This window comes from Cyanistes caeruleus, chromosome 13 (assembly GCF_971803275.1).
Source record: "Cyanistes caeruleus chromosome 13, bCyaCae1.hap1.1, whole genome shotgun sequence".
NCBI classification, from domain to species: Eukaryota; Metazoa; Chordata; class Aves; order Passeriformes; family Paridae; genus Cyanistes; species Cyanistes caeruleus.
Window position 1 is genome coordinate 13753326 of NC_141713.1, and position 23520 is coordinate 13776845.

The 23520-nt window shown below is 40.6% G+C and overlaps 1 protein-coding gene and 1 long non-coding RNA gene across 9 annotated transcripts in view; one reads left to right on the plus strand and one right to left on the minus strand.

The window, feature by feature from the left end:
* The window catches only part of LOC111934167 (uncharacterized), a 101810-nt gene that overhangs the window by 52232 nt on the left and 26058 nt on the right, over window positions 1-23520 (plus strand). For all 3 annotated transcript variants that reach the window (XR_002867074.2, XR_015275820.1, XR_002867076.2), the window contains one exon: window positions 21876-21975. This is a non-coding gene — a long non-coding RNA (uncharacterized LOC111934167). The remainder of the gene's footprint in view (window positions 1-21875; window positions 21976-23520) is intronic.
* ALDH1A2 (aldehyde dehydrogenase 1 family member A2) overlaps window positions 18541-23520 on the minus strand; it is a 112731-nt gene continuing 107751 nt past the window's right edge. For all 6 annotated transcript variants that reach the window (XM_086849028.1, XM_086849029.1, XM_086849031.1 and 3 more), the window contains one exon: window positions 18541-20778. In XM_086849028.1, coding sequence (XP_086705154.1) covers window positions 20706-20778 — 73 coding nt within the window. In that variant the 3' untranslated portion in view covers window positions 18541-20705. The remainder of the gene's footprint in view (window positions 20779-23520) is intronic.

The following is a 23520-nucleotide window of genomic DNA, read 5'->3' on the forward strand; positions in this document are numbered from 1 at the left end:
ACAGAGGAGGTTTCCATCACTAAGGAAAGAAGACCCTGTGGAATTCTTACATTTCTGAACAATAATCGTAATAGTATACACAATATTCCAAATTTCTTCCTTTTCAGCTCCTTGCAACTCTGAAAGATAGGATAGGGCTCTTAGACGCACCTGCTGTGACTCAGTTTGAGTAATTTCACTTCTCATTATCTCTGTTTTTCCTCAACTTGCTCATCTCATCCATTAAGCTTTAAGTTTTAAAACAGGAACTTTCTCTTCCTGTGCATATTTATCTTGTGTCTAAAGCAACAACCTTGATCGTGGTTGAGGCCTCTTGGTGATACCAGAATACAAATAACAATAGCAGGCGCAGCAGAAACATAACAAAGCAGGTTGGTTAACCTTTGATAGTCCTTTCCTGAGACATCTCTTGGTATTAGAATACAGTCACTTATCTGCTTATTTATTTTTCTCTCTGTGGTGACTTTGAGTTGGCATATTGTCATATTCCAGTGACAAGTCACCACACTCCATGCACTGGCTAGCTTTTTCAGTCACTGATCATTTTTTATTCCATATAATTGCCTTTTGTTTGCAGTTGTTATTTTAAAGGTGACCCCTGACCCTGCTCAGGGAAAGAAATAATGGGTAGATTGCGGTCTGAGACTTTCTTAGTGTTACTACTCAGAGCAAGTGAACATTAGCAAGGGCTGGTACTGCTGGTCATCTGCACCTGCATGAAAGAAAAACTTGAAGTCTAGGGTGTGGTGGTGGTGGGTGTATTTTTTTTCCTGCGTTTCCCTCCCACCCTTCTCCAGCTGGTCCCTCATCTTGCTTCTTTCTTGTATTTCAGTTTCTCCTGTACTCATTTCTGTTGTGTGGAATTTGAGGTTTCTCAATACACATTCCCTGCCCCCAGCCTGCGCACTCCCCACGGACCCAGCTTCCTCTCGCACATTCCACACTGGAGCGTACCACTTTGGAGGCAAAGTGGGCTCAGGGAAGAGTCCATCTGAAGCCTCTCTGTCCCAGGCCTGGTCCGTCATCATCCTCATCATCTTCACCATACTGAGAGCACTTTCACCAGTGAAAATGCAAAGATAACGGTTCTCATGGCACTGAGAATTATAAATTCCTGAAATATTTCCAACATCAGCCAGCAGAAAAGCAGGGTGATAGAAAACAAATGGTGACAGGAAGGCAACAGGGAAATAGGGAAGAGAAATTTAGGGCTGTATAGACTAAGACAAAAAAAAAAAAGAGAGAGAGACAATAAAGCCAGGAGACAGGGAAAAAAAATGAAAGAGATGAAGAGCTGAGAAAATGTGAGGGCAAACCAAAGAATGAACAAATGAACCAGGCAGGCTGTAAAATGAAAGAGAATGAAATTAAGTGCATGGAACAAATATTCAGATAGTGATCAAGGATAGAGAGCAGATGCTGAATATGAGTGAGAGCCAAAACACAACAGGGATTAAAAAAATCTGTCAGAAGATTTGGGTAAAATCTCATTAAGTTTGTATTTGGTTTGATTTGAGTAACCCATCCCTCATCTTAAATTCAGCTTGTCTGCTAGGAATCTGGTATATCCACAGCAGATTATTTCAAGGGCTGTTGCTGGTGTTTCGCTTTGTACTGGTTTTTTAACCAGTATTAATTTGGCCTGTCATCTGGGTAGGTCCTGCATGTAAGTGTTGTGACCCTTGTGGGAGAAGGTTTCTTCTATCACTTAATGTGTTTATGTTTGAAATACGTGCTCAAACACATGGTCATCCAAACCTGCCTGCATCTCAGAGCACTCTGTTTCTGGGAAGTCTCGTGTCGCTGCGTGTGGTACTGGCACTCCCTATATCCACCCTGGAAAGGGGAAGCCCACAGGAAGAAGGATCAGTGTGCTGATGTGGGGCTCCTGCATTAGGAACAGTTGTCATGAAGCAGTTCAGAGCAGCACAAAGAGCTGCAAAAAGAATCAGGCAGAAAGGAACTGAGTCAAATACGAACATTTCTGCCTTATAAAATACTGAAGACTGGTACCATATAAAGCTTCATTTATGAGCTGCTCCCAGTTACAAACCATCTCTAGACTGGCAGCAGCACCTTTACCATACTGCTTTTAATAGAAGCTGTCTTCCTTTGGTACTGTACTTTTCCATACAAGCTTGAGGGGAAAGTAATTTAGCTTAATAGCAGCCACCCTAATTTTGAAGCAGGCCTTGATTTAAAGCCGGAAGTAATTAAATGTAATGAAGCCCTAGGCTTCTGCACCAGGATCAGAGCTGTGCTATTCACAGCCATACATACACGTCCTTGTTGCTAATGTGTCAATACTCTGTTTTTTCAATGACTGTGGGCTGGGTTTTTAATTCCTGCTGGGCAGACTGTGGTACAGTATCTGTGAAGGTTAACAGCTTTACAGTAATGGTCTGAAAACAAAAGGAAGGCTCATCTCAGGTCTGGGGAGATTTCTGCTTTTCTTTATGAGATTTCTGCTTATGATCTAAATATGGCTTTTTGTGCTCTATTTCTTCTATTGCTTTATGCAGCAGTGGTTTCAATTCCTAACTAAAGAAAAGCCTTTAAGGCAATAATTCCCACATTTCCCTTTTGACAGCAAAATTTAAAGTAAAGCTTGCCTTTTAAAGACACTTGCATACTGCTGTCTATTTTTTCTCCTTTGCCTCCTCAATAATTTGATCAGATTTCTCTGGATGTTCCCTGGATATTCTTAGGTGTCCCTTACTCAGCTTGGTATCTCTATGGCTCCTTCTGTTTGGCTTGTTATCACTTTGGGACAGGGAGTTTGGAAACTTCCTTAAGTCACTGGGAATTGTGCCATTGGCTTGAACAAGGGCAGACTTTTTAACCTTGTGTTAACTAACTGGTAACAGAAACCAAACAGACCTCTCAGCGTCCCTTTCAAGTTACCAAGATCCAAATATCAGATGTAATGTGTGACAGAATCCCAAAAAGAGGGTCATCAAAACAATCGAATCATACAGGAATGCTGTGGGATCCACCCGCCAGTGTAAATAACTCTGTGACCTCAGTTTCATTATTCTTACTTTCCGATGTCAATAACTTCCCACCATAAAAGTGTACCATGAAATGGAAGATATTTGAGAAGTCTGACTTACCAGCATGGCTCTCATATTCAGAAGTTAAGGAAAAATATATCTTTCAGTAATATGCATGTATGCATGAGTCTGCATTTATATGCAGTGAGACTGCATAATGGTTTTTAAAACTGTTATATTTAATATGTTATATTGGTCTATTAAAAGCTGGATCATACAAATGTTTTTAATGCAGAGGCTCAGGAGAGCAACCTCAGCTATCTCCCCCTTCTTTCACCCAACAGATTGTGAACTAGTCAGTCCTGGAAAAGGATTTTTTTTTTTTTCCATATTGTAATCATTAATAAGGCTAAAATATAACAGTTCCACAAACTCTAATCTCATTGCTCCTCTAAATAAACTATGTTGATTAGTTTGCCCGTACCAGACTATCCTCTAAAAAGCCCTGTGATTTTCATCATGTAATTACTAGAAATGTATGGTCTCAATATTTTTAACAAGCAACTTCACTAAAATTACTCAACTAGATCATGGAACTGGTTTAACAATGTGTTATACTACTGGGGTGAACAGCATTTTGTGAGTGTCCAGTTTGTTATTTTGGTGTCCAGACTGGATATTCTACAGTTGGATGCAAGTAGATCAGAGCTAATGGTAGCAACTTTCTTCTGGCAAAGCAGAACTTCCCATTTCCTTTTGATATCCAGATGGGCTGGCTGATGGGTGCTATGGCCATTCCTTGTGTGGTTGAACTCGGTGGAAGCTGGAAGCTGCTACTTGCCATGGATATCTCTTTTCAGCTTTTGTAACCCCCAGCTCTCAGCTGCACACTAGGCCTCCTACAAGGTATTCATCCATATGCTGACTTTTCTTGGCCATAAGTGCCATGGATTACTGATCCCTGCTTTTCTTCAAGTAATTTTGCATGCTAATGGGTGAACAGTGTTGTTCTAGTGTCCTTTTTGAAACAGTGAATTTTCAGAGCACTATTAATATGGGTTGACATTCATGTAGACCATTTGTTATGCTCCAGGTTATTTTAGTAGTCTTCTTGCTACCATCCTATCTTATTCCTTTATCTAGACATCCAGCCTCTTTATTTGCCCTGCTAGAGCAAAGCTGATCAAATGGCACTTGTCTTTTTAGATGGCGGGGATAGCTAGGATCAGGCCTCTCACAGTGACAAGGTCATAGAGTCAGTTGCAGATCAAAAAAGCTGTAATCATTGCACCGTGGGCTACACTTAATGGGCTTTTCTCATTTACTTAGTGCACTTAGTTCCTGCTTGAGATTGCAGTTCTCATATAATGTAGGACTGAAAAATAACTGCAAGGCATACATTGCTCATATTTTTATTTTTTTGCCCCACTGTCTCTCTCCTGTTTTGTTTTGTTTTTTTTTTCTTGCAGAGGCCATACACTTTAGAGTGTAAAATTTCTGTAGAAAATGTATGAAAGTGTATACAGTTAATAAGGCGTTCATGAAGTAAGAGCATTCTTGATTTCCAGGTTTGGAATGATCCTTGAAAGACCTTGTTTATTTCCCAGCAGACTTATATATCTTTTGCATGTATGCAGGACAATTACGTTTCAAGGGAAGTGCTGTGTTATGGCCTTGTTACTTAACAGATCTGATTGTTTCTTCCACCTTATGCAGAGATGCCTTTCCAATTCAGTAGGTCTTGAAAGATCATTCAGAGGAATAACATCAAAGCATACCTTGCATAGCAGTGGAGACCCTTGTCTTTGAGACATAGTTTGCATCTCCTAAGTGTCAGCTCTGCTCTCCACAAGAACACAGGTAATTTCTTATCTGTAAGATCTCCTGTAAACAACACATCACCCCAACAGGCCCTTTCTGCCCTCCCAAAATGCAGGAAGGCCCTGCCAGCCAGGCCACAGCAATGGTCTCTGGACAGATCTGGCTGCTTGGAGCACTGTTCTCAGCAAGGCACAGCAGGCAGCTGCATGTACACTACACACCTGGCAGTGTTTGTGGCCTGGAAGCTCCTCCATCTTTCTGATTTCACAGTCGAGCAGTGCTGTGACTTTGTGAATAGTGTGAATGGGAATTATACAGCAACAACTAATAGTGTCTCAGCTGCAGGGTTTAGGAACCTGCCCGAGCTATCAGGGAAAGCTCTGGTCTGTGGCCCACCTTAGCAGCCCTCAGATGGGCAGCAGCCCAGCCCCAGCCTGACGTGCAGCCTGCACACCAGAGGCATATGCCTTCACAGCTTTTAGGTTTGGGGGTAGTGTTGAGCTTTTAACACAGTGTGCAAGCTTTCACTGCTTTTATTAATTACTTCTTCTCAAGTTTCCACATTTTATTTTATTATGTTAAAATTTCTGTAAGATAGTATATTTTTTAAGCCCTTGTGGATTTTTACATATTTAAACCCCTGTGGATTACATATAATACAGTGATACCGCATTCATCAAGGTATAGGTCCAGTAGTATGTTCCTAAAATCTGCCATAAGAGCCATATGTTTTCATGAAGAATATATGGGTAAACATAACAGCATCATATATTGTCTCACCTGATTAAAAAAAGCCAAATTTTAAATAAAAAATGGTGTTTATTCAAAAGTGATGCAAATTTTCTTGAAACTGCTTTATGCTTTTCATGAGATTAAGCTGCAATATGCACTAAGTTTCACAGCAATATCTGTGACATTATGAACTAGTTGTTATACTATTACATTATTAGCTGCAATTTATTAAACAAAGCACTAACAAACTGCAGTTACAGTTTAGTTGGATTAAATTAACCTTACCATATATAAAATCAGTTCTTAAAAATGCATGTAGTGTCATATTTCACAGCTACCATGACCAACTCTCTACTCCTCCAAACTGGAAGGCAGACGTGCAATCCAAACTAAGTAAGGGAAGATAAAACCTGTTCTCAAAGTAGCAACACAAAACACCTAAAAATACTGTTCCATATGAGCATATTTTCTCAGTTTGGAAAAAAATCATCTTCCTCTCTTCTCATAACACATGCAGAGGTCTCTGCACTTCTCGCTTACTGCACAGCTTTCCACCGGCTGCTATAAACCGAGGGAGGTAGTTTTGGCTGCTTTATCTCAAAAAAGCAATGGATTTCGTTGAAGTCTTTCCCACAAGGGTTTCGTTCAGTGCTTGGGCAGAGCTGCTGCACAGGCCGTGAGAGGAGGGCAGGGCTGCACCAGGGGTTTGTGCTGCCAGGGTGAGGGCACAAGGATGGCTGAGGGCTCGTGGTGAGACTGATGGTGAGGTTGTGAGTGGTGAGGCTGTGAGTAGCGAGCCTGCAGCCCACTGAGTACTCCTGTGGGCCTGGGGACAAGAGGCGGTGCCCAGCAGCATCCCAGCATTGTGGCTGGGCCGTCAGCCAGCCAGCTTGGCTTTGCAGCACTTCTCTTCATGGGCTGTGTCCAGAGCTGGCCCAGGTGAACCTGCCTGTGACCTGTCCTGTGTCCTGCCTGTGCTGAGCATCATCCCTGCCCAGAATGCCTGGTGCATGGGGCTCACACATGAGGTCTGACCCAGTGCTGTGGGGGCAGGAGATGTGATGGGCAGGAGGACTGTGAGGGCTCAGCACACCCTTTCCAGTCAGCCCCAAATGAAACAACCACTTTGCAGCTCTCCAGGCCCGTTGGGTGGCCTTGGGGGTGGCTGCTGTGACAGAGATTCTGCCAGGCTGGGTGCAGGTGGCTGATCTTTGTCCAGCAGCACCTGGGAAGGGTGTGGGTTGGCTACAGAGAGGGAGCTTAAACTGGAATCTGCCTTTAGGTCAGTTTGTCTTCTCCCAAAATAAGTGTGTGGGCTACAACCAGAGTGGTTTTATAGCAGGTGAGAACAGCACATGTTTGGTAACACGTTTAAGAGTGCAAGAAAAGGGGGGTGTGTATAGAGTAACAGGAGAGCAGGACAGGAGGGTCGTGTTTGCTTCAGCTGGGGAATTCTTGATTTGGAAGTGCCACGGCTGCAGCAGCATCCCAGGGCTGAGCAGGTGACCTGAGCACTCACAGGGGCTCCAGGAGGCACACAGTGACAGCAGTGGTGATCGCTCCAGCATGTTCACACAAACCCAGTAGAGCATGTGTTCTCTGACTGCATACAATTTCCAAAAGCATGAGAAATTGTCTTATACCTGGGTCTGCTTTAGCTTTTAACAGGGATGTACTGAGTGGTTAAATGCCTTAAGGGCAACTATGTGCAACCTGACAGCTGATATTTTCATGATGATACAAAGCTGTTAGACCTATTAAAAAGTCCAATAATCTAATCCCCTTAATAAGTTATATTAAAATCATGTAAGTACATAATGCAAACATTGTAGTTGTTTTCCCCCTTTATAGCAATCTTACAGCTGTTGCTTTGCTGGGATTAATTTGTCTCTAAGGGGTTTCAACACTATCCTCCCCAGTGCATTATGAGAGCCTGTAATGTCATGTAATCGGGGCTATATTATTTTTGTCGAAATCTCTGAGAGTGATGTAAGAGGAAAAAGGAAACTAGCTAACTCCCAACCATTTGACCAAAGGTTAAATTAGTCTTGGCCTTCTCCCAGCCGAACCTGAAGCTTCTCAGTCAAACATTTGTTCTACCCTGCTCAGAAAAATGTGATGTCTTTTCTTGTCTTTTCTCCCTCCCATGTTTGTTTTGTTTTGCTTTGTTTTTCTTTACCGATGTCACATGTTATCTTTAGTGTTATGCACATATTTGTTGAGGAACACATTACTGGGACAACAGATGTTACCTACTGGAAGGTCAAACCTTTGGTTCATGATTCTTTTAGATGCTATGGAATTCTATGGGCATGAAGACTACATTTTAATTATCATATTTAATAATCATATTACCCTGTGCAAGAGGCTTCTATTTATTGTGTGTAGTAGATGCACAATTTCAGTCCAATCCAGTCCAAACTGGCCCAAGCATGGCCCTTTGTAACACTCCAGAAGCTGTTTATCTGCTTGAAAGAAGCTAGAAAATCTCACAGCAGCAGTGTTTGGTAGGTGGTATGAGATTCTCCCTGCAGACTGTTCCCCACCATGCACAGTCTGAGAACCTCCTGGTAGTACAGAGTAACAAGCATCTGTTGTGTGTTCTCCTGTCCATTCCCATGTGCAGTGACAGTTTAGATTTTTTTGCTTCTTAGATATATGTGTACACATTTAAGACAAAAGATGGTAAGTTTTTTGAGGTTCTTTCACTTGTGAGGTAAGAATATTGATTGAATTGCAAAGGGCTGATGTTGAAGTGTTCTGTTCTATGTTATGGGCTAGTAATGTCTGAAATGATTGAAAAAATATTGGTCTGGCCTTTAAGAAGTCTGGTTGCTTATCACCATTCTTTGGTGTGGAGAATGGGTCGGGCAGCCACAAGAAGAGATTTCCAATCAGAGTCAGCTGAATTGAGACTGTCATGACAAGAAAATATTGTCTGGTGCACTGAACGATGAGAAACATTCTGAATGGGAATGAAGCAGGGGAATGAACAGGACAATAGGAGTACTTGGGTATTAAGCCTTAGTGAGAGTTCAGAGATGTTCAACATTTTGCGAAAGTCCAAGTATTTCTTAATGCATCTGAATTTATGTCTTCTTTTATATGTTTTTCTGCTCATGTCTAGTTATATATTTGAAAAACTGCCATAAGTCCAAATGTCAGTAGGGGCCAATTCAGAGATACATATTTTGCCTTCCTAAGAATAAAATCATAATAAAAATGCTATTTATATTCATCAGAATAACAAATGTAGATTTTAAGTGATCAAACAATGGTCATATAAAGAAGCCTAAATAATAACTAAGGAATTGTTATAGTACTAATCCCATCAATTCCTTCGTTACACTAAATAATATATTTTAGTGTTGTCTGTTTCCACAGTGCTTTAAACAGCAAACAGTATGAAGATACAGTCTATTTAGATTGTGTTGTTTTTCTTTTAGTTAAAACATTTCTGAATGATAGATTTGTATGGAAATCACCAACAACTGTTATAGAAACATTAAGACCATAATTGAGGATTGTGCATTTGGAATTTATACCAGGCTTAGATGTTTCCATCTCATTTGAGCTTCTGCATAAAGTCACAGGAATTTGTTATTAGTCATGGGCCCTTCCAGGTTATTTAGGAGAATCTTTCGATCCTTGCAAGTGAAACTGCAATCAATTAGTGTTATGTATTGCTGTTTGCTAGTTCATCTACTCTGTATATGAGCAAGGATTGTTCAAAGGTTAATTTTCTTTTCCCATAGCTCTGCTGGGTAGACTGTGGCCACCCCATGGGAAGGAAGGGTTCAAAAGTGACCTTGCAAGTTATTCTCCTCGGGAAGAAACAAGTTGAGAGTTTGGTTGGGGAGTGCTCTCCACCCTTGGGAAGAACACAGCTTGCATTGCATCACTTGTTTGCACTGGCTTGAGCATATCATTTTATTTGTGAAGGCAGCTGAATTGTTTGTAGTACTTGGTAGCTTCTAGGAGGGTATTACACTGTAATTGCACTGTAAAAAGAAAATACCAGGAGCTTAGAGCAAGGAGCTACTGTGACTATATGCTGTTTGTTTAGTATTAGAAAGCAAAAAAAGAGTACCGAGACTAGTAATAAAAGAGTAGAGGAAAATGATGTACAGGTCTGTATAAATAACACTATATAAATGCTTAGGCGCAAAAGGAACCAAAACAATTAAGTGGAAAGAGTTTAAGAAAAAGCATATCAACATGAATTATCCAATCAGTTTACAAAATCATGAACATTTAGAATGGTGATTGTCAAGAATTCAGAATGAACTTCTACTAGTTTCTGTTTATGTGTTTTTTCTCTATGTATGTTTTTATAAAATTATAGGGTTTTTTTACTTAAAAACATGCACTTTCTTATTTTGGTTTTTTTTTTTACATTCTCAAGGCATTAATGTACCTGTGTTACAGAGGAGTTTTTTATTATCCCTTGATGTTTTCATTCCTCAGAATTTCACAAGAGTTTTAAAGAGGCTTTAATCTGTATTCCCTGAAGGTGACCCAGCACATTTTATACATAGTTACGTAGTTTTGCTATCAGTCATCAATAGCTGTGAGTTTAAAACATACAGCATTGAATATGATTTGAATTAATCAGGGTAAGATTTAAATAAGATTCCCAAATTAGGAACCTGGACAAAATGAATCTTGCTCTAAATTGGTATGCCTGGGCTGGAGGTGCTGACACCTGCTCTGTGTGTCTGATCCCCCACTGCTGTCTCAAAGGATCCAGTCACCAGGATCACATCAGGGTAGAGCTCTCCCCTGAAAGCCACTGCCTGTGCTGGCTGGACCTCAGTTAGGAATGTTGGGTAGGGTTCCATCTCTAGACTCAGATTTTCAGAGATTTTAGTCAGACTACAGTTAATTGGTGTTAAACACAACCAGGCCTAACTGATCTCTAGTTGCTTCCTTGAGTTAATACCTCACAGATACCCAAATACCTGTATATTCTAGGTTTTTATAGGTGCTGAACACTATCAGTTCCCAGTGAACTCATCAGGGATGAACAGTGCTAAGGTCCTCTGCAAACTCACCTGTTGTGGGGAGCAATTGTAGGAATGGGGAAAAAAAAGGAATGCAGGGGATTGAATCATGTCCATCAAAACAAAAAATCTGCAGCCTGAACACATGTATGTGTAAAAATAAACAAACAAACAAATAAATTACAGGTGCATCCAAGATGGAACTTGCCACTTGGCTGTGGAGAAACAGGAACACACCAGAACTGCAGGAGACTGATACAAGTGCTGAAGAGCTCATTTGTCTCTGGTCAAGCTGTGGTGAAAGCTGATGGTACTATTCATTAGCTGAGAGATCCTGCTCTGAGTCTAAATCTGTAGAAGCAAGTGGCTGGTGTGGCTATGTGTCACAAGGAAAATCAGACCCCACTACTTAAGACCTTGAAAGATCATTAGTTCCAAGAATTTCAAGAGCTTTCCTCAACTCATTTAGTCAGAAGTATAAATTCTACTTCCACAGATCTTTAGACAAACTGAATTCCTCTGCAAGAACCTCATCTGTATATGTGTTTGCATGTATTAATTTTTTCTTTGCAAGGATATAAGTAACAATCCAGTACCAAGTAGGTCACATTGTCCTAGGGGCCAGGAGATCCATGCTTAGTCCTAGCCTTTGCAGCAGATTGTCCTCTGTAATCTTGGGATGAGTTACTCCATTTTTTTCTCTATCACCTTCTTGTCCTTAAAATTATAATAATAATAATTTTCTTCATAAATTTTCATTTTATTTTTAAAACTTTCAAGGCCTGTACCATCTAGGATGTTTGCAGGGGACAGTGAGGCCATGGTTCTGATCAAGTGCATACAAATAATCAGGTGATTAATTAGCAACTTCTTTTTTTGTGCCATGAAGGAGGATTGACAAAGATGTTGCAAAAGAAAGCAAATATTGTTGTCCCTGCAGGCCATTGCAGCTGAAATAACTTGATTTTATTAGAACAGTTTCAAAATGGATGCTTACCTTGTAACTGGAACTCCCACAGTTCTTGTAACTTTGGTTTGTAGATCATCCAAAGCCTATTTGTGTTGTAAATGTATTCCATAGGAAGTGATGATATCTACAGCCTCATGAAGAGAAGACAAGTTTCTTTCCAGGTCTGAACTTCTTGAAAATCCCTGACATAAATAAGCAGCTGAAGCAAATGCATGGGTTTGGATTTTATATGGATTCTGGAGATTCTGAATATTGTATGAGGTTTATGTAACTAGATGTCTTATATGCAGAGGAACCTTTTTATTTGAATTTCTAAAATAATACCACTTAAAGGACAGTTGTAGAGGAGGAGCTGTGCAGAAGATGTGATCAAGTGCGTGACTGGGAGTGGGGCATGAGGCTGTACGAGGTGTGCTAAGGACTGTGGGGAAAAGAGGAAGTGAAAACCCGTTTAAGCCTCCCACTCCCCATTCCCATCTGTAAATTTTGTCCTGGTTTATCAATTTTTCTCTCTGCTCAGCAGCATCTACAGTTACTCAGATCCTAATTAGCCTGTGGTCGTAACAGTTTGCAACTCAAACTAAAGGAATCCAGCATGGCTTCCAGAGCTTTAATAACATTCAAAGCAGGGAAAGATTTAAAAACCTAGCAAGTTTACTTTTATCTTAGAGGTTATAAAACACGTTTGAACAGTGAGTTCTGAACACAGACTATGTTTGCTGCTGCTTAGTTGCCCAGTAAAAGTAGATTACAAAATTATTTGCTGTGAAGCTTGATTACAATAATTGTGTTGGAATGGAGAGGATGGTTAAGACAGGCTTGTGCAGATGTGACCGAGGGCTTACCAAACACTGGCTGCTGTGCCTGAGCCAGAAAACTCAGAGATGTTTGCTGCCTTTGTTCTGCAGTCTGAATCACCCAGGAACACAGTCAAATGAAAAGCTACTGCCTGGCTTTCCCAGTGTGTAAGTGCACAGCTGGAAAATACCAGCAGAGACTACATGCACATTCTGGGCTTTGCCTCAGCCCAAACCTTCAGAGAGGCACCATTTACTCCAAGAGGAAAAGGAATTATGAAGGGAGAAAGAAGTCCAACAGGAAGATGAAAAGTTGCTTTTCCTGAAACTTTATGTGAAACAAAGACAAATTAGAAGAAACCCATCGATTTGATTTCCTTTCTCAGGCAGAATCTACTGGTGGCTCAACACAATGCTCTGTGCAACATGGTTCTTGCTGCTGAACACAACTTCCACAATTAATGCATGAAATTTACCTTTGTTCTTCTGTGCTTTGTCAGCAAAACAGCTGAGAACAGCATTTCCAGTGGCTCTGGTTTGGTGACTGTATTACTGCCCCAAAGAGACAAATAGTAAAACTGAGGAAAGCGTGGGATTTTTTCCATTCAGTTTTTCATTCTAAAATTTTTTATTCTATCAGCATAATTCTAAAAGCATCATGAAATCTCTTGGCCAGCCCATAATCCTAGAGCTTTTAGAAACTTTCAGTAAAATGCCCTTACCCAGAGAGATTCTGCAGCCTGTAGTATGAATTTTTCCTGAAAAGGAATGGGGCCCCACTCTCTTTATGTTTGAAACTGCATGCTAGAAGGTTAGATGGTAATTAGTCTTCCCAGAGAGGACATTGTAAAAACAAATCATCAAGTCATTTGTTGCTGTTCTACCTAAGAACACAGTTAGTTAAAAGAGCCTCTTTGGAAAAACCCTGAGAAAGAGCTCGGGATGCTCTATGTGTTTTTACAATAGAAAACAACCAGCAATCCTGTCTTTTAGCAGAGCATTGCACCAGCCCTTCTATAATACACATGCAGTTCACTACAGGTAAGAAAATGGGCTTGGTATTTTCATAGAAAAGAGCTACAAGATTATTTTGAGCACTGAGAAACAGTTTCTGCAATGACTTGTGTCATAGTTGTTTTTATGTCTCTGTAATGGAATATGAAATAAACTTACAACATTTGTCTCAGAGACTTGACTATGAAGTTGCTACAGATGCAGGAGATATGTGCATCTTTCTGTGTCTTTTTGAAAGGCATTAGCAGCTGGAGCCTACTATCATTTTTCCACTAGAGTGATCTCAAATAATGTCATCAGAAAGGTTCACGAAAGGAAATCTAGTGGGACTTGTGGAGTGTCAGATGTTCCCTAAGGAAACTCCTGTAAGAGACTATTTTACCAGTGGTATTTCCTGGGCACTCTTCCCCAGAAATACATCCTTGGGAGGAAAATGCTGCAAGGGGAAGACTGCTGGAGATGTTGGGCTGCAGCAAAGACAGAGTAGGAATTGTTCTGGGTTTTGCTGCAGTGTCATTATGGGAATAGGTGGTTCTGTATATATTGGCATGTTCAGAGACCTGGCCAATTTAGCAGTTCCCAGGAGCGGTGTAGCAACGGCTTCCTGTGGCTTAAGGTGTGTAGTGTGCGCTGTGGAGAAACATGGGGGAGATTTTCAAGAAAGGGTCTTGATCCAGTTTAGTTTCAGGCCAGGATAGAAGGGGTGTGGTGTGGCTCTCAGCCACTTCCTCCCTCACACCAGACATGGCAACCATGGGGCAATGCAGCATCATGATGAGGGAGCTTTCCTGGTACTGCTCAGGACTTCCAGGCTACTCAGGAACAACAGACTGGTAACTCTATCTGTCAATGCCCATTTCTTTAGCAACAGTATGTTTTCCTCCTTGATTTCACAGCCAGGTTGTTTTTAAAATAAATTATGTATGCATGTGATGCTGGAGGAATAAGGCTGAAGAGTATTTGGTGACTTTTCTGGACTTGTTGGAATACTTGGTTTGAATAAAGGCTGCCTACTTAGTCCCCATAGCTGGTCAGCCTGGGATAGGGCATCCCACCAGCCAGTTCTGAGCGAGAGCCACAGTCTTCTCTGGTGAATGAACAAGCTGTGAGTTCTGACCTAGTAGTGTCAGATGTCACTAGGCATCCCCTAGTGGGGAGTGCTTTAGCCAAAATCCCTTATCTGCAGTTTCTTGGTGGGAGCAAAGAGTGCCTTTCCATTCAGCATCCTTCCCAGAAACCTGAGTGTTTGTGATGTTCAAAATCAAAAAGTAAAAGGAGGCCTCTCTTGCCATGCACTGACTTGTGCTTTGAGATTAGATGTCAAGTGCCAAAGACTGCAGGAGAGATTTTGGACCAATAGAAAGCAGAAAACAGCAGAAACTTCTCAGGAGATCCTGCTCTATGTCCCGTCTTGTGGTACGGTGGGAGTATGGAGAGAGAGAAAAGCGATGGACCATGAACTGAAGCCCTTTTGCAAGGGCAAGCAGTAGAAACATATTTTCTTTTTTGTTTGGTAGCAAAAATGAGGTGCACACAAAATCTTGCTAATTATGCTGCTCTAGGAAATGGGAACTCAGCCAGGCATACATAGAGCAGGGAAAACCCCCAGAATTTAGGAGTTAATATGAGCTCCAGCCTCACCATGCAGAACTATAAGGGAGAAGGAGAGGGGCTAATAATGGTCACAAAAAATGATGGAATTCTGTGAGAGTGCATGTACACAAGGGTATAACGACTTCGACAAAAGCTAGTGGAGGATTGTTGAGAGGCCAGTGCAGTTAAGTTCCTGCTTTGTTACATAGATAAATTGCCAAAGGAAACATTATCCAAACAGTTCTACTTCAAAGGCAAAACGACAAGCTTTGGGGAACTTGTGGTACTTTCAATCTGGCCAATAACCAAGTGTAAAGTGTAAAATATACATGTTTAGGAAGTAGGACACATGCCGTTCAAGACAGGCCTTTCCCATGCTCTCAGACCAGTGCAGCTTCATTTGATGTGCAAATGCATGATGTGTGATCTGTCCTGGCAATGTGCTGCCTGCCAGCAGCACAAACATTTCACAAGCACCCTTTTGGGTTACTCCAGCCTGCTGTGGTCACAGCCTCTTTGGCAACCCCTGCAGCTGGAGCTTTTCTTACGGTCTGTTGCTTTGGTGGTTGCACAATCCAGGTTTATGTAGTGTGTCTCATCAAGAGACTCCAGGCAGTTAAAAACACCTTGAAAGCATCTTGGAATTGCAGGATTTGATGTTAGGTACCAGGATTAAATGACATTACAAGGAGTGGTTACAATAATGCACTGAGGAACATATCAGTAATGTAGATTCAGTTGATCCTTAAGGCAGATTGTCCCAGCCTTCGTGGTATTGGCGATTCCAGGGTATTACAGATGATGGAGACAAAGGCACTCCATAATGTGTTTATAAATTTCACATGAAATCAGGTGAAAAAAGTGTTCCCTGGCATGCTTTCTGGCACTGCAAGCACACTCAAAAATACATGTGCTGTGCACAGTACAAGCCAGCCTCTGTTATTTGATAAAACTCATCCTAATAACCCATGAAAAGTAACAGTGTAAATGCTCCCCATAAAGAAGCCATGGATTGTAGGTGCAGTCTCTCTTCAATACAGGCTTGAGTAGATTTAAATTTATATCAGAAAAAAATAGTTGTGGTCTTTATGATGCAACTAAGCTCTAGAATACCTGTGCTAGTGGGCTTTTAGTGAGGGCTCAGGATGTTTCAGAAACTCAGCTGTTTCAGAATCAACCATTAGGCACCAGGACATGCAGATGTGCTTTTTCTCCCTCTCTAACAGTAAGCTAAGGGACTTAGGTAGGGACATTATGCAGCAGCTGAGGTGACCTACCCCAGTTGTATGAAGAGGCAAATCAGCCTTGTGACTCTCCTTACTGTGTATAGGACAGATTGTCAGTCCTGTGTGTACGTGCAGCCTCTAGGCCTAAGGCACAGATAAGCAGGCACTTGGTGCTGGGCACTACCCAGTGCAGCAGCTGTGGCTGCACAGAAAACTTAACCTGCTCTGCTCCACTGAAATGCCTGAACTTGTGCTGCAGCCAGCTGTAATCATCTGTTTCTTGTGTTAACCTTGGGTTCCAGCATGTCAGTTCTGGTCCTCTGAGAAAAATTAGGAAAGTGCATATTGAAACCAGCATCCCAGCACTCTACACTGTGCTGGGTGGAAGAGGGAAGTGGGACCTCAAGCCTTAGTAGTAGCATATTCTAGCCACACTTCAGTGATGTGAGATTATACCACTATTCTCACTTTAGACTGATCTATCCTTGTAAATTGCCTGACTTCATGCTCTGTGTGCTAAGCTGAAAGTCCTGCACTTGCTTCAGAAGTTCCTGAGATTTCTGGGTGAGCCACACACAGGTCCCTGATACCTGTGCACTGTCAGTGGACACAGAAGATATGGTGAAGATACAGAAAGAATTATGGACTGCTTGTTTCATGAGGACAAGGGAGGAAGATGCATTTTATGCAGCTGTAGTCTAATGGGCTTAGAGAAATCTGTTTGAATGGGTTGGGAATGCTGATGGCATCTAATAGCCACAGAGGCTTTTCCTGCTTCCTGATAGATATAGCACTGTGAATATCAGTCATTGTGGTAAGAAGTTGTTATGAGAAAAATAACTTCCTGTGTTGATGGACTTAGCATGCAGTAAATGGAGACGTATGGATGCAAATGTAAGGTGGTAAATGTAGCTCTCCAGAGCTCTACATGTAACCATGCAAAGTCATAAGTAAAAAGTACAGTGTATTGCTTGTCTTTGACTTCCTCTCTATCTCAGCTGCTGCCCTGAATTCAGTGTTATTATGGATCTCTTTTTCCAGGACAGAACTGAGAAATAACAGGGTACTGTGACACACAGTGCCACTGCATATGCAAGGCAAGATTTTTCATCCTGGCCTCTGTTGGAAGAAAGAGCATTCTCTGTAACAGGGCACCAATAAATAGCAAATTGATAGCAAAGTAGTATCAGTATCCACTGCTTTGTCTGTAGATCACAGAACTGAAACTTTCTGTCTTTCTTAACATCCTTTTCTAGAAGAAATGCACAATTATTCCAAATTCTCCCTTTACTATGCCTGTACACTCTTATTGATACATTCACTTTCACTAGCTCCACAGAGTGCTTATTTACTATGGATTAAACTTAGCTCGTTTCACTAGAAAACACGTCTTTTTTCAGTGGTTCTAGAACAACCTTCCTTTGTTTTGCTTTCAGAAAAGGTCTTCATTGCTTGTGCCTGGATGACTGCTTGGAGTGCTGAGACAGGTGGCAAGTGGGTCAGAGAGATGGGGAATATGGAAAGTTCTAATTGTCCACCCAAAGTCCCACAACAGAGCTGTCCATGCCACTAATTAAATAGAAATGATACTCTGCTTAATATGCACCTGATATTCCAGACTTTAAGGAGCAGTACTCCTCTCGAAGAATGCAATTTCTTTCCTATTATTGAGTCTTATTCTCTTTTATCCCATCTATTCTAGTCAAGTTACTCCATCATGATTGCCTCTCAAGTGTTGATTGAACCAACAGTATTGTTCTGTGACACTGAGGTACAACCACTGCTTGCCATACAGTGAAGTAGCTTGGCTGTATTAACTGAGCACTTACTTTACCTAAATAGGCACCATTTCAAAAAGGAATACAGTCCCTGGCAATGAAAGTAACCTGGAATAAAGGCATTGCTTGAGGGTGAGTTGTATAGTACCTGGCCATGTGAATTCAGTCCGTCCTTGTTCCATTTTAGCATTTTGAAATCAAAGTAGACTGTCTCTCCATAAAAGGTCTGAGTGTTAATTTAATAATCTCTCTGAAATGTCTACTAGAGAAAGAAAAGGCATCATGATTTTTTAAAACATTATCCAAAAGTCAAGCTGTGATGCAGCAGTTTGCAAGGGTGCCCCACTGGTTTTGATGACTTCAGACCTGCCCCAATAGCTAAACTTTATGACCATAAGGGTGAGGATGGACTTTGACTATGACCTAGATCTGCAATTCACAAGTGTTTTCATACAGCTGCAATAATATTCCAGAAAATGTAATTGGCCTTTTACATCATTCACTTTTGCAAATGAAAATAAAGCTACTGTGAGAGCAGATCTTTTGCTAAGAAAATATTTTTTTTAATATTTTTATAGCTCTGTCAATAATAAAGGAGTCTCACAGTCTAAAGTCTTTCTCTAAACCTTTTTAATGGAAAAAACTTCATAGAAAATATCCTTTTACTTTTTTAATAACATATAACTATATACATGATTAAAAACTGTAACAAAAAGCTGCAGGGACTGGAAAAATGTTTTGTTGGATCCATGCAGATGGTACATCTAAAAAAGGATTTCACAAATCCATGTACATCAAATGGAGCTGCAGTGACAGGGTTGAAAAAAATGGCAACTCTATATTATTTACCTGAATGTACTGGGAATAAAGCACAGACATACAAAATACACAAAAAGAATACAAAAGAGTACATGGTGTAAATGCTGTAAGCACAGGAAGTTTCTTTTTTAAGTAAATAGGAGAAAAGAAGTAAAATCTCCTTTTTCATATCTTATATTGCAGTTTAAAAGATAACTAATCTCTTACTTGCTGTATTTTGTTTTTCTTCACTCTGACATACACTACAGTAGAAGTATATGGCGTTTGAATTTAACAACTCAGGAATACTTTGATTTATCTCCATGTCTGTGAATGTACTATCAGTTCTGAATAACCATAACGTATGTAATGTATTGCTTAAAAACACATACACAGTTTGACATGAGTTATAAAATATTGAGGGCCACCACACTACAAAGTGCTGGAGACTCTTGTCCTGAGCCAGCAGTATGTTGAAGGACACATACAACTTCGAATCTAAGAGGAATTCCTCAGAGACTAAAGGAAGTTAGGAACACGCAAAATTAAGTTTCTGATCAGGGCTGGAGTTTTCAACAGTTCATAGCATAGACTCTGTAGCTAGGAAAACTTACACCTGAGGCTGTAATTCTGTCCTTACACCCCAGATCATGTAGCTACACTGTGTGGATGATTTACTGTACTTCGAAAATAGATTTTCTTAATTCTAAGTTAAAACATAAAATGAAACCTCTTAAAAAAAAAAACTGGGGAATTGATAAGCTCTGCAGCTGAAAAAAGAAAGAGATAGTGTTTAGTTTGTCAGTAATAGATTTGAAGAGTCTCTGTAGGCAGCAGGTAATAATGTGACAGGCTTTAAACACCTCACTTCTGAAAGAGCTTGCTCATATTTTTGTCCTGGACCAAAAGAAACCAAATAATTGAAAGCTCAGTACCAGCCACTAACATCACCTGGGGTGCGCAAGCATGGTGAGGATGGCAAGACATCATTTAGTAAAAGCTGTAACAAGTTCTTAATGATTCCCAGTGTAATCACAGACACTTTAATAGCAGACAAGTAAATGGAGCCTGTGCGTGCATATATTTGTTTTAAAAAAACCAACAAGGTGAAAGCAACAACAGTAACAACAACATCAACAACAACAAAACTAGACAAGCAGTGAAAGCTAAAGTATTCTGTGAAGCCTTGGAATCTGTTCCTGTTCTTGTTAACACCCACCCACCCTGTCTGGCCTTGCTCTTTTGGCAGGCAGGTAAATCCCTTCAAGTTCCTGGAAATGAAGGAGGACTTTTTGCTTATAGCAAGACATAAAGTAATAATGAAAATAAGCTTTGAAATCCGAATTGTTGTGAGCCTTGAAAGCCAAATCTCACTGATAAATATTTGGCTTTCATTGGCCATGCAGCAGATTGATTCCCTCCCCAGTCTGACCTCTTTCTGTGGGCGTGCTAATTGGAAAGTTGCCACTATGCCAGGTTTGGGGCCATTACCATTCAGAATCTTTTATTTTTTAAGAACATCAATGACACTTGTTTGTGTTGTTCACTGCTAGTGTTTTGGGTGAAATCTGGCTTGTAGAGCCTTGATTGAAACTACAATGTCAGTACAAGGCAGGTCTGTTTGAGAAGGCAGCCTGAAAGCAGTAAGACTTACTTTGTTTATTTAAGGAAGAGATAAATGTGTGTGTGCATGCATTTGCATTTAACAGTTTTATAGCTGGAACCGTTATTAAATGATGCCCAGTAGCAATTTTATCTCATTATAATTTGTTTTAAAAAGATGTAACGATTCTCAGGAGAGTTTCATGAAAACATGCAGAGTTGGTTTGCATTACGTACGCAGTTATGTGCCCAGTATATATGTTGCAACTTAATTTCTTAAATATTGTGTAACACTTTTTATTCCTGAGTGCTGGTCTCCATAAGGAATAGAGAAGGTGGCATCATGTGCTCTTCTGCACAACACGGTCCTTTGTCGTTTTAGGAGTTCTTCTGAGGGATCTTTATTGTCACAGTTTTAACTTCAGAATATTCTCTCAATCCACATTCACCCCTAAAGAAGAAATTGCATCATCAGCTTATACCAGGTATTGTTTATCAAGCAAAAATCTGCAAAGAGATTTCTTGATAAAGTTAAGATATAACCCAAAATTGCAGTTCAGTTTAGGTCAAAAGAACAATGGATGGCTTCAGAATTTGATAAGGACACAGAGAACATTAAACACAGAAATACTCACTGTCTGTTGTTGGAGCTTTTGGGAGTGAATTGATATCCTCTGTCTTTTCTAGACCTTAAAAATGTCCAAACACCAAGACCTACCCCACTGGCTAGTGAAATTACTGTTTATACTGCGCTCGAGAAAGGGAAGATCCACACTAAGCACAATGAAAAATGAACTACTCACAACTGTGGGTAAAGATGAACTTCACTTCTAACATGCTGATCTTTTCTCCCTAGCAAAACTCCCTAGAAATCACCATTTGCACATAATGTGGAAGAGGGTTCAGCTTGCTCAGATTCCCTTCTTCGATTCCCTGTAGAATTCCTCATTTTATCCTGGCCCTGGACCTCCATACTGCTAGAGACCAGGCACCCACTAGGTCCCAGTCATCTGACACATGGCTCTGAGGGGGACACATTCTGCTTTGCATAGATTATGTTTAAAAAGTAGGTGTTTCTGAATGCTGTTAACGTTTTGTTTTAGTCAGCTTCAGCCTGGCTCATCTCTTTGGCCCCTCTGCAGAGGTTTAGAGTGGATGTTGCATGGCTTCGTGGGACTTGCACTGGTCTTCTATGAAGGACAGCTATTTCCATTTTCCTGTGCCTATTTTGAGTAATGGAGAAGTCTCTTCATGTCATTAGTAAAGTTATGTCTTCCAGATGCTGTGTATGTAAAGCAAACACTGTCCCCACCTCAAAACAGGTACAATCCAAGTCTGGAAGTAGAATACCTTTTCCTTATTAACTCAATGAGGATTTTTTGCAGGAGGTCTTACAGACATTTGTTTATTGGTTGAATTTTTATCCCCACCCCTTAGATGCACACAGTATTGCACTATTACTTATATTAAAATGTAGAACATGATGGCATATATATGATATTAGAATGTTTATTTGACACTGTCTCCTCTCTGGATTCTCCTGTGCAGAACTAAATGCCAACTGAACCATAAAGAGTATTTCAGAAGAATTCCTCAGAACCACCTTCTAATGAGGGTTTCAGAATGGAGTGAGAGGCCACTGTTTAAGGTAATTAAACCCTTCTGTAGGCCCCCACTGCTGCATAACCCATTTTGTATTTACCTCTACACTGCAGATTTTACACAAAATATAACATTGGGGTGAAACTCCTGTAATCTTCCTTGGAAAGTTCAATTGAGCAGAAATATCAGTATTTACCAGCCCATGTCACTTAATCTGCAGTTTTGAATGCAGATGTGCCTGTTGGTTTGGTAAGCCTTATATGTGATACAGTGGTCAGTATTTAAGGGATACAGCAGACTGATTATTCTATAGGCAGTTTTACCAGATTTACCAGAGTCTAAGACTTTTGTGCATGTGAAAGGTTCCCATTGATCTGGACCACACCACCCCCAGCTTGCAGTAGAAAGTGGTGGATTTGTCTCCAAAGAATGACCAAAAACTTTAGCTCTTTATCAGAAGTCTTCCTTTAGGGCTCAGTGGAAGCTGTCACCAGGAGCTGCCTGAAGCCCAATAACTAATGCTAGAATGTGTCTGTGTGGAAGTTTCTGGATTCAGCAGGGCTGCTTTGTAGCTCCAGACACCCATTAGACACATTTTTGTGACCCAAAGAGACAACCCAGCTGACAGCAACGAGTGATTTTATGTACATTCCAAATGCCACTTGATGTTTAATCTTGGACTGCCAAACAAAATTAGAGACATTTATTGTCTGTTTCTTCAACTCACGGCTTCAGGGCCTTACACATTTGTTTTCTGGTCAATAGTTTGGAAAAGGACAATTGTGATGAATTCTAAGGCAAATATTTTTTTCAAAAGTTAAAAAGCTGCACTTGCTAAATAGGAAGATGGGTTATGCCAAATATTCAGAGCAGAAGAGTCAGTGTGTGTTCAGTTCAAGGGCTTGATTGTCCCCACAGACTTATACAAAACTATTCTATTCTATGGCCACTCTGGGTCTTCTGGGACTGCACTTTGGTATCAGAGTGAGAATAAAGGTTGTGTCTGTGAAAAGGAAGGAGTCCATGTGTCAGATCTGCATGGTGATTGGTTGTGTAGGTATGAGGGAAGGGGAACAAAATGCTTTTTAAGAAGAAATATTATATATTCTCTTCCCTCCCTCAGTCCAGGGGGACAAAAAGATATGGGAATTACAGCTCCAAGCCATTCTCCTGCTTGCACTTGTTTTTTGGAATACAGGTGTGCATTGCTGTATCTCAGAGCTATCCAGATAGTAACAATTCCTAGGACATTAAAGGAGAGTTCTGAAGTAGAATGGAACTTCCTTCCCTTGAAGACATTTGGACAGAGGCCAGAATTTTGGGGAGCTCTAATATAAAATGGCCACGTGTGGCTATCTGGGGTGAACCACCAAATTTTTAGTTACATGAGTTAAATTTTACATCTCCCACATAGTGATAAGAAGCTTTAAAAAAACATGAATGCAAAAAAACCAAAATAAAACCATGACTTCTAGACATCTTCAAGGATAGAAGAATATTTTAAATAATCTTAATGCAATCAGAAATCACCTGTATTGTGTACATGAGTTCTGGTTCTCTACTGGGATGCACATACTCTGCTACATTTTGC